This window comes from Poecilia mexicana, unplaced genomic scaffold, assembly GCF_051168715.1.
Source record: "Poecilia mexicana isolate PSO_F unplaced genomic scaffold, ASM5116871v1 scaffold_3, whole genome shotgun sequence".
NCBI lineage: Eukaryota > Metazoa > Chordata > Actinopteri > Cyprinodontiformes > Poeciliidae > Poecilia > Poecilia mexicana.
In genome coordinates, this window is record NW_028263372.1 from 31,015,682 (window position 1) to 31,032,084 (window position 16,403).

At 35.2% G+C, this 16,403-nt stretch overlaps 2 protein-coding genes across 2 annotated transcripts in view; one reads left to right on the top strand and one right to left on the bottom strand.

Moving 5' to 3' along the window:
- The first annotated feature begins 2,781 nt into the window (after nucleotides 1-2,781).
- rec114 (REC114 meiotic recombination protein) lies at nucleotides 2,782-9,785 on the top strand. Its single transcript, XM_088004427.1, has 6 exons — nucleotides 2,782-2,906; nucleotides 4,830-4,919; nucleotides 7,097-7,180; nucleotides 7,428-7,598; nucleotides 8,492-8,569; nucleotides 9,320-9,785. Exons 1-6 carry the CDS (start codon nucleotides 2,832-2,834, stop codon nucleotides 9,482-9,484), a joined length of 663 nt encoding a protein of 220 aa, XP_087860553.1. The 5' UTR covers nucleotides 2,782-2,831; the 3' UTR covers nucleotides 9,485-9,785.
- Nucleotides 9,786-10,389: 604 nt separating this feature from the next.
- Nucleotides 10,390-16,403, bottom strand: part of nptnb (neuroplastin b) — a 38,430-nt gene continuing 32,416 nt past the window's right edge. Inside the window, exons 5-9 of the mRNA XM_014994336.2 lie at nucleotides 14,538-14,671; nucleotides 14,156-14,429; nucleotides 11,122-11,143; nucleotides 10,931-11,004; nucleotides 10,390-10,829 (exon numbers count right to left, since the gene is read on the bottom strand). Of these exons, the coding sequence (XP_014849822.1) occupies nucleotides 10,944-11,004; nucleotides 11,122-11,143; nucleotides 14,156-14,429; nucleotides 14,538-14,671 (491 nt within the window). The 3' untranslated portion in view covers nucleotides 10,390-10,829; nucleotides 10,931-10,943. The remainder of the gene's footprint in view (nucleotides 10,830-10,930; nucleotides 11,005-11,121; nucleotides 11,144-14,155; nucleotides 14,430-14,537; nucleotides 14,672-16,403) is intronic.

Consider the following 16,403-nt stretch of genomic DNA (forward strand, 5'->3'; position numbering starts at 1 on the left):
ATGTTTTCAAGAACTTTTGTCCATGTGTAAAAAAACATTTCAAAAGTATGGAAGCATCTACACTCGCTAACTCTGGTCACAGATCATCCTTTAGATGTTTAGTTAGACTTGTGACCACCTCAAATCTAAAAATATTCAGCACTGAATATGTGTCTCAATGCTATTGGTCATTCATTTCAGTCTAAACTCATATAGAGATTTTATTGTAAAATAAACATTTTCACAGCAGCACTAAACAAATAAACTCAGTAGAAGCCTAATACTAATTAAGAGATTATTTATGTCCACCACTGAACACCATCTGAGACTATCCTTGAACAGCAGTGTGTTTTCATTTTTATGAATGAAACACTGAGAAGTGTACTATGCAAATGCATTCTGTCCCCTGAGTTAGTTGTTTATATAATCAGTTTTTACTGTAATTACAGCTGGAAATCTTTTGTGGTTTGGCTTTACCAGCTGTATACATGTACACTCTGATATTCTTGCCTTAATTTTTCTTTGCAAATAATTAAAACTTATTCACCTTAGATAAGGATATAGTTTTGTCTAACCTATTCCAACAATAAATATGCTTTGAACTAAGCCATTCTAGCTGTAGTTGTATGTTTAGTCATTTTCTGAAGATGAACCTTTTGATACTGCTCCAGTATCATGCTGTTTCTAGTCTCAAACACATTTTCCTTCAGGTTTGCCTTTATACAGCTGTGTCTTTCCATTGGTTCTGACAAAGTTTCTTCTCCCCAATGAAAAAAGCTACCCTGCAGCACGATGCAGACACCATCGGCTTCATAGCAGAGAACGTATGTGGTCCACTATGAATATTTGGTAACACTTTATTTGAAGGGGGTTGAATAAGACTGACATGACACTGTCATAAACACCTGTCATGAACATGAATAAGCCTTCATGAATATTTATGACTGTTGTCATAAAGCGTCATTCGGTAAATTATGACACGTTTAATACAAAGTTGACATTATTCAAAATGTCTTTGTTATGACAACTTGACATTAACCAAGAAATCATTACTGATATAAATTTGTTATAAAAGTATTACTGATTGCACTTTAAAAATTAGGTAACTTCATGTTATTAAAGGTAAAGTTTAAACAGTGCGGAGTTGTCATAGTTGCAGTGAAATGTAACATAAAATGAGGTTTGAAATTTTTTTAGTGTGTTAAAGCTGCAGGACTGAAATGACTAAATGGCAATGGAAACCAAATGTGTGTTTTTCTCAAAAAACAAACCTTTACAAAAACTTAAGGCTTTAAATAAAAAGTTTTAATGAGTGACTGCATTTAATAAAATTACTCATTTATTGTAGTGGTTCTTAAAACAAGCTATGTGATATTTAAATTAGAACTTGTTAAGTTGCTTTATTTTAAAGCATTGTTTAGTTTTGCCATGTCCTGCCTGATGCAGGTAAATTAATATCTTTGAAATATCATAACTTAAACTTAACATTCAAAGCACCAGGGTTCTTATAGAAAAATATTCAGATTTTATTTTGTACTTTTTAAAGGCTCTATGTGTTGAAAATGGTAAGAAATAAATGCATACTTTTATTTTTTTAAATTAATTAATTTATATATATCTGCTCTGCTCTAACTCTGCTTTTGACTCCACACTCTCAATGGCTCCTCCCTCCCGTTTCAAACTCATCTTAACGAAACAGTTTGAGAAATATGATTTAAATATTTGCTATAAGAAAGAGGAAGAAAGAAAGAAATGCTTAAGACTATAAAAGCAATATAGCCAGTTTTTCTGGTTTTGATTTCCAGGCAAAGTAATGAAGGGCTGATTTTTAATGTTAATTTGTTTATTCCTATTTAGCAGTGAAAAAAAAAGAAACTGTTACATGTCTTTTGCTTGAAGTTTTTACTTACTGGAGGGATTTTGTTTGTGCTGCAGAGCCACACCCAGCTACTCACTTCAAACGGATCTGACGGAGCCTGTGTTGTTCCGCAGCGCTGTTGTTGCTCCGTCTACACATTGGGCTAAACCATTGTTCTAATAATGGCGGGGGGACCTAAAAATTCAACGTTATGTTTTTCTGAGATGAATGGCGGGTTTATTTCGTCTTATCTTTTACCTCATCATAATATTGATTAAGTACAAATTTTCCTTTCATGACTTAAAAAAAGGAACATTATAAAAGATACTTTTCCAAGATTTGGGGAATCCGGACCCCAGCCCTCAATCAACCTCCGGCACCCTGCCCCCCACAGCGATTTTTGTTTTTCTTGAAATACATTTTAAGATAAGCGCAAAGATTGAAATGTATTTGAAATGTAAATGACATATGTCTATATGTCTAATAAAGTGACATATAGACATGTATTTATTTATTTATTTATTTATTTATTTATTTATTTATAAATTTAAAAGAAATACAAGGTACATGACCAAAATGATGAATTTATAAATCAGTTTCTCATTTCAATACAGGATAAACATGAAATTTCAAGAAACAGCTCCAAAAGTATTTAAAATAAAATTAATTACACCAGAGATGGCCTGTAAAAAGATCCTTTGCAGAAGAGTGACGTGAGATGAGAGTTGCAATCAAAATTAAACAGTCGTAGTTTGATTTTACAGGGGAAAAAACGACATAAGCTATTTATTTTCAATTGAAAATAAGATTTTAGAATTATTTACACAAGTGTGTGTTATTTCATTTCTCTGTGATTTAACTGCAAAAGAATGTTATAAAATGTTTTTCCTTACTGCTTCTCCTCCCACGCATGCTCAGTTAAGGTCATGTGAGACGACAAGAGGAGACAACTTTCTACTTGCGACAACAAACGGGACTCTGAAGTCTTTTTGAAATGGCAGCGAGTCACATATGGATATTGAGACGCTTTGGGCATTTTGTGCCACAAACTGGACGAAAGCCTTGGAAGGTAACCTAATATTTTTTTTATTTAAACACGATAGCTTTATGCTAGCTACCGGGTGCTAGAACGGGACAAGCTTTGTTTTTAAGAGGACTTAGCATAACGTTATTATTCTAACAGCTACAAGCATTTGCAAGCATTAGGTGTCAAGCCTGAATTGTGTTTTTATTTTATAATTGTATATAAATATTTGTAATTACATTTTAGATTTTTAGATTTTGAATTTTAAAGAAGCTAGAATGTTCTGGAAAACCATATATATATATATATATATATATATATATATATATATATATATATATATATATATATATATATATATAAGCTGTTGAACAACATGTACATTTCTTATTGTTTTTGTTAATTATGTAAAATAAGTTTGGACATATCACCAATATTCTGATGTAATATTTCTAAAGGTCCAATTTTCACCTGGTGTTGACATCAACCCATCCAGTCCATACAAGCAAAGAGGACATAATTTACACAGGACAAAATACTGAACTCATTATGAAAGGGAGGTGTAAAAAGGCTTGGAAAGTTGTAATACCAGCTGAAGTTCATCAGTAATTACAAAGCAATCTTGCAAACTAATACAGAATAATATCATCCCAAATTGTGGCTTTTTAAAAATTGTCTCATTATCAAGATGTTACACAAAGAAATAATGCTGTAGTGATACAATAATCTCATGATACGATACATAATATTCTGCTCACGATACAATATATATTGCGATATTCAACAAACGATACAATTCAATACATTTTGCGATTTTCTGAAATATTTTAGAGGGACAGAGTGATTTTGGTGACATTTTGTGACTGTTATAGTGTTGGATTGAATTAATTTAACTGAAAACTGATTAAAAGCACCAACTACACAATACCTGGCTCTGTTTGGACATGGACACAGACTTAAAGTCGACAGCTGGACAAAATGAATCAAAGAAGTGGTGAGAAAACATGTTTCTTTTAATTGAAACAGTACACACTGTAGCTAACATGCATTTGTAAAGTAAATAAAGTGGACCAAGTACCCTGCTCTGAATAGTTTGATACCTTTTTAACCTTGACACTTAACATCTCAAGGAATCATTGATGACCTAATCACTCTCCCGGCGAAGCAAGCAGTGAGTGAGCAAGGTGACAGTTGGATGTTACGATACTTGCAGATGAATATCAATTTTTTTCTAGGAAAGAAAATATCGATATATATATCGCAAAATCGATATAATTACACAGGCCTACAAGGAAAGTTGCATGATGGGCAAACCTAACAAGCTTTTCTCAAGACTTCTGCAACCTTATTTTTGCAAAACTTACTGATTATTGTTGATGCTATTATCAAGAAGTGGAAAGAACATGATTTGAGACTAGTTGTGTCAAATCAGACACAACTAGTTGATCCCTGCAAGATTTCAGACAGAGGATGGAAAATAATTATATGAAGAGCTGGTCAAGGGCTACTTGTAGAAAGCTTTAGAAAGATTAGCAATTAGCAGGTTACTTATTTTTTCAAAGAAAACAAATAGTTATTAAATCAACCTCCACAGGCTGAATGACCACTCACCATACAAGACTCTGCTGTAGAAAAGGCATGTTGAATAAAATAATAAATAAAAATATTCTACATAAAATAAGTGGCTGGATCATTCATTCATTCCCTTTAAAGTGATTGACCTATTACAATAGAAGTCCATCCAATTGGTGTTTGTAGTCTCACATTGAATGGAATGGAAATCACCTGAGTTCAGTGAGTGTGTCTCAAAGAATTGTCATATAAAGACAACTCTGTCTGGAAAGTCCAGACATGTGGGAGACTCCATGGTCAAGTGGACGAAAGCTCTTTGTAAAATGAAACATTGAGCAGCTGTAGAGTGAAAGAAAATGCAGACACTCAATTTATTTTCCTGTTTTTATTTTGCAGGTTTTAGAGGCAAAGGCCAATGAACCTAAAATTGTCATGACTTTGTTGGAATCTGGATATTTGCTGGTGCTTCAAGGGCAAGAAAACTTGGTAAGATGCTATTGCGATGTGGTTGAATATTCCAATGATGATTACAATTGCAATTATGGTGCATTATGAGTACTCTTGTCTTTTCCTATCATCAGAGTGACCCTAAATCAATCTCCTTAAATTTTACCATCTTGATTATCAAAGCTTACTAAATTTATTTTGGTTTACATTTAAAAGTATTTTTGTAATAATTAATAATATTTCAGTAAGGAAAACAATTAAATTACTATCAAAGCATTTCTGAGTCTGGATAAAATACTTCGCAAGAAGCTGGAAAGTCTAACACAGTCTATGTAGTAGAACAATGACAAATTGTACTGATTTGAAAGCAGTTTAATGGGCTAAGCAAGTGCTGTATTATGTTGTTTGTTATGTGATAACTGATTGGAAGAGCTCATACACTTGGTTGCACCTTGTGCTGCTTGAAGGAAATATTGCTTCAATATTTTTTTTTCATATTTTAAATGTTTTGGCATGGCTAGAACCCTTAGCAAGTAAAATGTTTCACTTTGACTATCAGTGTCACTGTTTTTGCCTGAATGTCAACTGTTTTGAAAATGTAGAGTTTGAGTTGACAACTGCATGACAGCAATAAAGAAAAACTGCAACAGTTTAAATTCTGAGTTGGTTATTGATATTAAGGAATACATTTTGAAACATGCATTAGTATGTAAACTGAAAATGTCTCTTTTCAGGGAAATCCCATGCCCTTAGCGTTTTAGTCTAACATTATAGTTGTGATCCAAGCTTGAAACAGTTGAAACTCCAGACATTGCATTGCACATTTGCACCACACTAGCCCAAAGCTGTAGGGAATTAAGGCGGCAGCTTGTGAATGACAAAGTCTGACTTCATCTTTTTAAATAAAGCCTGAAAACAAAGTGCAAAATTTTGCTCCTCCCGTTCCATGGCACTGGACATAAATATTAATCTGTTTTCAGATCAGAGGGTCTGATGAAGGCCAAATAAAATATTCTACTGAAGAGTCTGACATTTCTGATCAAATCTGATGGGATTTGACTGCATTGTTTCGGAGGAGCCAAGCCAAATATTCTTGGGTTCAAGAATGTTACAGAAAAAAAAAAATCATAGTTTTTGTCACAAATACACATAAGTTATAAACCTTAATAATGTTTTACGATTTCACACTTATTGTCTTTGCAGCTTTAGAAGTCCATGCCACATTAAAGCTGAATAAAAACTGATAAGAAGCAAAAAAGAAAAAAATAATCTATGATAACCATGCAATTTTCTATATACACATCTTTCCATTGTTTTTGTAAAAGTGGAAAGATGTGTGGTTTGTTCTGGGCAACAAACCATTTTTGTTGCCCAGGACAAAATAAAAGGTTTCCTCTGACCTGCAGACTGCAGTTTCAGGTAGCTCTCTGTCTCTGATTAATAATGTTCTGTGAGGAGACATGGCTATCTTGCTGTGCTAGGTTGACAAGTCAGACATTTATTCAGGTCAGACAGTAGAGAACATTCACTAAGGAGCATTCACTGACTGCTCTATTACAGACTCCTGCAGTTTGTGAAGGAAGTTTTCATTCAGAAACGTTAAGCCTTAAAAATCCCAAAGAAGATCTCAAAGGATCCACATCATATTGGCTTTTGAAATGACAGTTAGTCATAAGAGATTTGAATATTCAGTTTTAAATGTGAATATTGCTTAGTGATCAAATGTCATCGAAGTCTGATTGACTAGTTGTGTAGAATTGTGGTTATTAGGTTAAATGTGAAGGAACCATTCAGGCAAAAGGTTCCCAAAATGTTGAACATTATGTTCCCTTTGGCAGTTTTTAAAATGTGTTTTCTGTTAAATCATTAGTGAAGTGCAACACTCTGGGTCCAGTGCAGTGCAGTTGTTTAGGAAATAAATTAACTAACTGCTTCTACTTTAAAACTAACCACGGCAAAGCACATTTAGCAGACAGACTGTAAAGCTATTGTTTTTCTTGCTGAACTCCTGGAGATAAATGACTAGATCAAAATATGAAGTTTTGAAGTTACTGAGTAAACAGAGACCCCTGCAGACAGTTTTGGGAAACATTTAATTTTAGCCATTGTCTCTTTTGCTCTTGGGTTCTTATTTAAAACATATACATTAATTTGATAGTACAAATCAACTTTTTTTCCAGGTTAGTAAAGATGTTTCATTTCTTTTCATTTTTCAGGCCACAATCCCTTTGCATGATGGCTCCAACTCTCTTAAAGTGCAGCACAAATCTGATAACCTGATGATCCGATTTACTGTGAAGGTAAGCAGCAGACTATTAATGTTTTCATTTAGTGCGATCCATTCCAAACCTTAAACAATGCATTGACTAATTATTACAAAATCAAAAAGATATTATTGATATTACTATACAATACACAAGCTTTGAATTGTTATTTATGAATTAATTTTACTGATTAGTGAAACAAAACATACAAACCTCAGATGTTTTCATTGGCATGACTGGTTGACAGAGACAGACGGTGTGCAAATCTTTTGGACGTGTGCAGGGGGAGAGCCGCATGATAAGGATGCAGTTTGATGGCAGCAGCACAGCAGAGGCCGTAAATCAGTGTTCAAGGGCTGTGGAAAAGTTGTCTGCATACGTTCCTGTCACCTCTCTGGAAGTTGCTGCGACACATCCAAATCAGCCCCCCACTGTGGTCCCACCAGCTGCACAGGTTGCTAAGATGTCCTCTCAGCAAACACAATGTATTTTTTTCAACACTAACCAGACTGTTTTTCAAACTGTTAGTCTGTTAAGCCATACACGTCCCAAAACTAAGCGAAATACACTCGTGTTAAGTTTTGGGTTAGAGTTTAGAACATGGATAAAATATTCACACTACTTAGATTATAGTAATAGATTAATCCGATTTGTTTTGGTTGTGAAATAGGCTTTTTGTAAGCCATAATTGAAGAAGCTCACCACAGTGTTTGAAAGGATTTTGACATCAACAGTACAGTAGCAGTAAGTCCTCGCTAGGTGGTGCTATTTACTATATTGTCTTTTTTGTGGGGCTGATAGGCCATTTAAATCTGCAAGAATCATTAAGTAATTCCAGATTTTGTATGGGATTAAGTAAAGGCTTACCATGAAAACACAAATTTAGATAGGAAAATTTAATAATAATAGGATTAGACTGACTAAAAATTACTCAAAAATTAGTATGCCAGTCTAATATTAGATTATAAAATATAAATCACCCCATATTAAAAATTCAGAGATAACTGTAAGAATGAAATAGTTATGTTCTTGAATACACTTTTGAGTAGCATCAAAAATTTGCTAACTACAATTTGGCTTCAAAGTAAAACACGCAGCACTTCTGTGCTTTAAGTCATTAAACATGAAGGATTAGGAAAGAAATGGAGTCCGCCATGGTGCTCAAGTTGACCTTTAGGAGACATATGCAATGCAGAAGTTCGCACAGAAGATGAAAGGACTTTGAGAGGTGGAAAATTTTCAATTAGTAATGAGGTCATTGATTGGTCTCCCTACTCTGTGGTGTCACGCCGCATCTGTCAAATCTTTTTTTTTTCCTTCCTCACTTTCTCTGTCATCTTCTGGCAGCAGGCATGTCAGAGAAAGACTGGGCAGCCTGAGCCTGAAGCTGTCCACGGCTCTGTGTCCATCAAGCGTCTTACCGAGGTATTAAATGTTGAAACTCTGACACATTAATCTGCAAATCATCTAAAATTAACTGGTGCTACATTTGCTATAAATAGCCTTTTAAATCTGTAGTCTTGTAATCATATCCTTCCTATAAGGCTCTCAGCTCTCATCAACACTTCCAGAAATACATGCATGGATCAATAAATTAGATTGATACATTAATTATGTTTCAGTAATTAAACTGACAGAGTGAAACTCATGAACAGAGTCATTATACACAGAAATATATTATGCAGGTTTTTGTTTCTGTTATTTTTGATGATTATGGCTTACAACAAATTAATTATGGTGGAGTGAGGTGTTGGGTCATTTGAGATTCAATTCCCGACTGTGGAATCCTTCTTTCTTTCTTGTCTGAATACTGTGAATGAAGGTTACTACCGGCAAAGCATCTCTCCATTAATTTTCTTAGATACAGCACTCTATGAACAACCTATGTCTCTAGCACTGACATTTTGTGGCTTACCGTCATTGTGAAATGTGTCAGCAACTGTCTGCTGCTGGACAGCTGTCAAGTCAGAAGTCTTTCCTATTGCTCTGTAGGGCATAACAACTATTGTTATTGTGCCTTCAATAATCACTTGTATAATGAATCTATATATGAGTTTTCACTGAAATAAATTAACTTTGTGGAAATATTCAAAAGTCTTTTACATATAGCTGCATGTCTTTCAGTGAGATTCTAACCATTAGATTGACTGCAGTTTTTCTCCTTGCATCCCACAGCACTTCCTGGGAGAGACTGCACTGGCTCTCCCTAACATATACAGTCCCTGTTCTTTGGCATCAGGTGACTTGGAACCCATCCTGCGGGTCTGCCTCCTGGATCCCAGCTTCCCTGCGTTTGTAGAGAAGGTACAGGAGGAGCTTGAGAAACTGCAAGAAGAGTGAAGAAAAATCTCACTGCTCGCTGAAGGCAGAAAGTTCAAGTCAGTGCCATTATGTTATGTTGTAAACTTTGTGTAGGCAGTGTTCAGCTTAGTTGGCCGTCAGTGAATCTAAAATCTTATCTCACAGTAATTGTTATATAACACAGATGATGCTCTCGATTTACTTGAATATTTGAGATCTTGGGGAAAAAAAAGAAACATGGCATGGTTTTTGACATTGTTTTTATTCAGAAAAAAAAATGTTGGTCTCACTCATATGTTTGATCGTGGCTATATGCTCTGGTCCCTCAGTTCACATCCCGAATCCAGGTCCTTTCCCACCGCAACACACATGGATACATTGTATTGAAAGAGGAGTCATGCAGCTACAGCAGTGAATCTATGCCAGCTTTCAAGTGATCCCACAATATTAAAGCTTCACTGAGTAAAACAAACTGCCCTCCATATACCTATTTAAGAATACATATTGCATAGGATTATAGCCATGCTATACAGTTAAAGAGAGAAAAATAGAAAGTAAAAATCAATGAATTGAAATTGAGAATTATAAAAAAAATATTTTTTTTTTACATATTTCCTATCATTTGAACACTCATACTTCAACATATACAAGACACCTAAGTTACTCTGGAAAGAAAATAGAAATAATACAGATATCCTTTTCGTTAAGATAGTTAAACACACAGTAGTCATTTTCTGTAAGCACTCTCAATTAAATTTAAATACTGCCTGTTAATGAAGCCCTTGCTTCACAATAAAAGTTCTGTTAAAAGTAGATTTTCTTCTCACAAATTAAATATTTTAATGACAATGATATGCTGTACAAATTGTTGATAAAAAGTATATATATATATATATATATATATATATATATATATATATATATATATATATATATATATATATATATATATATATGATGACTCCATAAAAAACAGGTAGATTGGATGCAGAAAAGCCACACGAGGGATAACAACAGAAAATGTCTATTCTGAGTATCCTATTGCGTTATTATCTTGCATGCATTGTACATGATATGTAATACAAAAGGAATCACCTCAGTTGAGGATATGTTAAAATTAATAAAGGAGACATCAACAGCACATTGGAAATGTGTACACCTTTGTGGCGTGTTAGTCATTATTCATCATCCTGAAATTGCCATCTAAGACTGGATAAGGCATGCTTAAGACAGCCATTACAGTAAGTTCTTATTGTTGCCAGTGTTGTGCTGATATTGTTTCTCATAGAATGAGACAGGATATGGGTTATTCCACACTGCCTGGAGTTTTGTCAACCTCTGATACTTTCATGTAGTCAAAAAAAATGCAGTTTATCCATCTCATCTGTGAAGAGAAAGTAGAGAGAAGACTTGAATATGGGTTATCCTCTCAGTAAGTTCTGCATTTATTCCCCCTCCCCACCATCCCTTACAACACAGTCTTACTTGAGTAAATTGCTTATTTTGTATTCCTCTGGCGTATGTTTTTGTCCTTGTGGTTGTTTGTTGAGTTTGTTTTCCTAGGATAAAAGCAGTTAGATTACAGTGACGTAGCAGTAATAAATCACAGATCATACATTGCCCACTCCTTTTAAACGATGCCTAATGCACAGTATTACAAGTATTTATTTACTTACGCTGCTCCGACTGGCTCATCGTCTTTGACATGGGAAAAAACAAGACAAAAACACAAATAGAGGTCAAATGATAGAAAGGAATACAACAGAAGCAGAATACACTTTTACTGCTGATTTTGATCCATATTTGTTTTGTTTTGTTTGGTTTTTTTTCAGACGGAGTGTTTTGAGGTTTGTCCATTTTCAGAAGTTTGGTAAATCCAGAGCAGTGATTTTGGTGGTTTTGTGCATTACATTCTTACAAAGGTGAGTCTATAGTATTTGCTACTGAAGCAAATACTGTAAACAAATTCATAAATGTCTATAAAATCAGTTTTTAAGCCAAACATTATAAACTTAACCTTACATAACTCTCATGGGTTTCTTGTTTATTTCAAATAAAGGCTGTGTAGGAGTGCTACAGATGGCTCATTTAAAGCCATCTTTTAATTACAGTTAGCAGTTTTAAATAGACTTGGATGAGGCATGATAGATGTTGCTAGTTTGCAATTACTTTGCATACTATAAAGCAATAATATAGTGTAACAGACATTAAATATTAGTCTTTGTGGTAATAGGGAAGTAGCATAGGTGCCATTGTTACAGTGTTGCAGAAAAACAAACAAAGCTGGTGCTGAAAGTTGCTGGTGGTAGAAAAAGAATGGTTTCACACCCCTCAGCCTTGGGGTATGTAGGGTTGTTGGTGTTTTGCAAACAAATGAAATGTGTCAGCAGGTACAGGAAGTAACCAGTCACAGTAAGATATTTTCCATGCAGTTATTAGTCAGGGATAAGCAGCATTAGCAGCATTCCATGGCATTAAAATGGAGCAGATTATGGCAGTTATAATGTTAGACCAAAAAAAGAAAAAAAATGGTTCTGTCAAGAGGAGGAAAATCTGTCGGCTTATGCAGTTTTATCACACTTCATATGCATACAACACAAATTTACTGTTATGCCTTTGCAAGCACACTAACAGCTTTTTGCTGTGTGATTTTAGTGGTTTAACAAAAGATCTGTGAAACATCAATTGTGATTTCACTTTTACAAATAAAACATTTTGGTGTCTCTCTTTATATAACGTTTGCAGTTTAATAAGTTCATCACACAGCAAAAATAGTCATTTTAGCAGCAGGTACAGAGATGTCAGCCTTTTGCATCAAAGCCTTTGGCTGTGGAGTTAAAAAGTGTTCCAATGCAGCTAAGCCATCAAGAGACTCGAAATTATAACGCACGCAGACAGGGGCCAAAACCTCTGGGAACAGTGGATGCTAAAAGGAGATTTGAGAAAGGCTGTGAGCTGGGATTCATCCTGATTTGAATGACATAAACATGGCAAATATAATCTACCTTAATCGCTTCAATTTTTTGGTTGACCAAAAACTGTGCACAGAGCTTATGCAGGCTAACCCCTTGCATATACATATAAGTATATATATTTTCCTCTTGCAGACTTTTTGCTCTTTCTCACCCGTGAATGTTTTGTATCTTCAAATAAATTTTAATAAAAGACAAAAATAAACACAAGAGTGGTTTTACATAAGAAAAAACTCTATTCACCATTTAAGACCTGTATAATCTAAAAGTGGCCTAAACTTAAACTTTAACAATATTTAGAGATCAATGCATTGTTTTGTCTTGTTTCCATCATCCTGTGTGTGTTTGGCTGAGTGGGCCCCTGCCACTGGTTGAGCAGGGACCAGGCAGAGAGAGGTGGTGCAGGAGAGGAAGTCATGCTGATAAAGCTGTTTTAGGAACTCTCCACAATGGGCTGCAGCTACAGTTTGTTTAAAAAATGGATTTTTGTGGCTTTCTGCATCTTCTTGAAAAAGTTTTTGTGCTGAGTCAGCAAGACGAAGTGAGTTTGCTGCAGATCGGGTTGGCTTGCAGCTTCAGTAAGAAAAACAGAGACCTAGGTATCTGATAACAGATAGAGGGAACACTGCTGAGAAAAAACCCAGCAGTCCCCAAAATATAGTTCAATATTATTATGTCCTAAACAGATGCATTTGCTGTAAAACTAGGGAATGGATATGTTTTTCATTGTACTACTTGAAAACTGATCTAAGTCCAAACTATAGAGAGTGCATTAGAAATATTTCAGAAATGAAAGTGTACTTTACTCTTACTTACGTCACAGTGGTAAATCCTTTAAAAACTTATTCTGCATTTTCATTTTACTGTTTTCTTGTTCATTTTCTTGTAGCCTCTGATAGGAATGGATATCAGTCCTGTATACTTGTCTGAAAGGTTCTGTTCTATTATTATTATTATTATTATTATTTTTCTTTGGCTTGGTGTACACATTCCACTTAGAAGCGTTTTCACATTTAAAATCTGGGAAATACCTTGTATACCTTATATGTTTTTTTTATTCATCTGAAATTTTGATTGCATATTGCATAATAAAAAATACATGGCTATTTTTTGAATAAAAACATAGATTATCAAAATATTTATATCTTATATTACATCTACATTAAGGAAATGGATCAGAATATCATCGGTTCATTTTCATGGAAGTAAAAATGTTTCAAATCAAAGCAATATATCATCCAAGATAAAAAGGATTGTAAATGGGTTGTAGGCTGGTTTAAAAACATACAAACTGACAACAGATCTTCATAGCCATGCAGGATCTCTCACTTACCACCCATTTAGAATATGGTTCCATATGGAAGGAAGGGGAAAGGGGAAAAGAATAGTAACCAATTAAGTTAAAAAATTGATATTCTGGCAATATTCTGTACGTCTCGTAACTGCTGCTAGCTTGTATGACTAGCCAACTCCTTCCAGACCGAGCTTTGTCTAATTTCCAAGTGTGAATATATAAAGGTCTCCTCAAACAACAGAATCAACTTTGGGGTTCAAAGTTTGCTGCATAAAGCATGATGGTTTCTTCACCATCATGCTATTCCTAATCTGCTGAGAAAACATCTACAGATTTACTGCCAAAAAGCATAAATTTTCTCATAAAGTTTGTTTTCACATGTTATAGTTTAATCTCCCTTCAGATTATTACTCATAGTTGCTTTCCAACAGAAGATTTTCTTACCATCAATAATGTCATCTGGCCTCTTGCGTTTCTCATACACAACGATGATGACTACGAGGATGATAATTTCTGCGAGCACTCCCAGAAAAGGCCAAAGCGGCGCAAGATGGCTGCGCACTCGAAGTATCGTGGTCTCCGCAGTGTTCCCAATAACATTGGTTGCGTTGCATTCATATATTCCAGGATCCGTGGTTATATCTAGGTTCAGTATGTTGATCTCTGTGTAGTTGTCTCTGTTTGTGATGAAGAAGCGTCCTGTGGAGTTGTCAATATCCTGAAAAACAGTGACCATTTCTCAAAGTAAATAATAGTTAAACAATGTTAAATTCTTTGAGCTACAGCATCTGCGCATATTTTTAGCTTTTTATAATTTGATATAAACCTTGTAAGATGTTCCGTCCACCTTTCGCCACGTCCAAGTTGGGTGCGGGTAGCCGACAGACTTGCAGTACATCATTGCATTTTCCCCCTCGTTTTTATTTTCACTTCGCTTGTGCCCCGTGATGTAGGGTTTTGCTAGGGTTGCAAAACAGATCATTAACAACTCATCTAGAGGAAGAAAAACCATTCATAGAAAGATTTACATTCCTACCAAAGGACATAAATATGAAGAGAATGATTATCTGTTTTAGTTTTAAGGGAGTTATTTGTGTCTGTATGATTCAAAAGGGCTTCTAACCCAGACTGTTTTTCTGTATCTACTGAGCTTTTTTCTCTATAGATGTTTCCATTAACTATAATGTGGATGCAGCACAGGCTAAGCGGCGTTTGCAGGTGTAGCTATTAATTTTTCACATCTGTTATAGTGAGTCACCAGCAGAAAGCTAGTGAGTTGTTTACAAGAAGGAGCACTAATTAAGCTTTCAAAATCTCAACAAAAGACAACAGGTCACAGGCCAAAACCAAGAGTGGAAGAAGAAGTTTACAGCACATCCTTTCTTCCTGGGGAATGTGTGGCTCTTGAGGATGTAGAGAAAGGGGGCTCCGACAAAAGAGCCATCATGACTGGGAATGTGGTATCATGTGTTTCAACACAACATGGCCGTCTCTGTACTCAGCTTTCAGACTGCAGAGGCAGACGGAGCAGCAGATGCATTCAGTTCTTTTCAGGTTCTGTATCTCCTTGGACTGCTGCTCCAGCAGCTTTGCAAAGTGACTCTGTGTTGATTTTTTCATGAATTTCTTTTCTAAACATGTATAACACTTGCAAAAGTATTTACAGCCCAGAACATTTTCACATACTGTTGTGTCACAACCGCAAGGAGAGTATTAAACCACAGAAGAACATAGATGCCCACCTCAGGAGGGAGAATGTTATAAAAAAAACTAACACATAGGTGTTCCACTTTTTTTTTTTTTTTTTTAGATTTTTGTAGATTTATCTGAAAAAATGCAGCAACAGTGTGATTTCAATTCTAACCTACAAAGCATGTTGTGTATTGGTCTTCCAAAATCCCAATCAAGACTGTAGGTGTGTGTAGGGGTATGAATAATTTTGATAAGCACTGAATTTAATTATTTTGTTATATTTCATGGGTCCAAGTGACATAAACTGGTAAATTACATGCAAAGATATTTACTTTCCCTATAAACTCAAATTATTTTATGAACTGTACTATACATCCTCCAGCTAAATGCAGGGTCTGTTGCTACATGGGACAAAAGCATTTCAATACCATTCGTATCGAGGTCAAGGATGGGGGCAGGGTTGCATCAGTATAATATGAAAGCCTCCAGATGTTCCCATTCACAGTAATTTGACAGTAAAGTCCTAAAATGAGAATTTTAACATCAAAATAATGATCAAAGCTAGCTCTCTGTAATGAATGCTGATTATGAAAATATATCACAAGGCAAAGAAAAGCAATGATAACCGATTAGTAAAATACTCTGTCCCCAAGGTGAGACACCTTTTAGCACCAAGTTAGCCGTTTTTCTCTAGTCTTTGACATCACAGCAACTGAGTGTGAGAAATTTTCAGCAGTGTGTGGAGGGCAGGAGGGCTCTGTGCTCTTCAGTGACATCAGTTCACTCTAATTATGGTGCACACGTGCGCCCAGAGCAGGGGAGTGGCCAAGCTTACTTATGTGTTATCCTTACTGTGACATCTCTGTGACTGACAGAGCACAGGCAGCCCTTTGAGTGGTGCTGAAACAGGCAGAAACCTCCATTTCACACTCCTGATTCTTGATTAGTAATTTCCGTGAGCCACATTGTGGTAAAGTGGGATGAAAGTGAGAGGGATGAG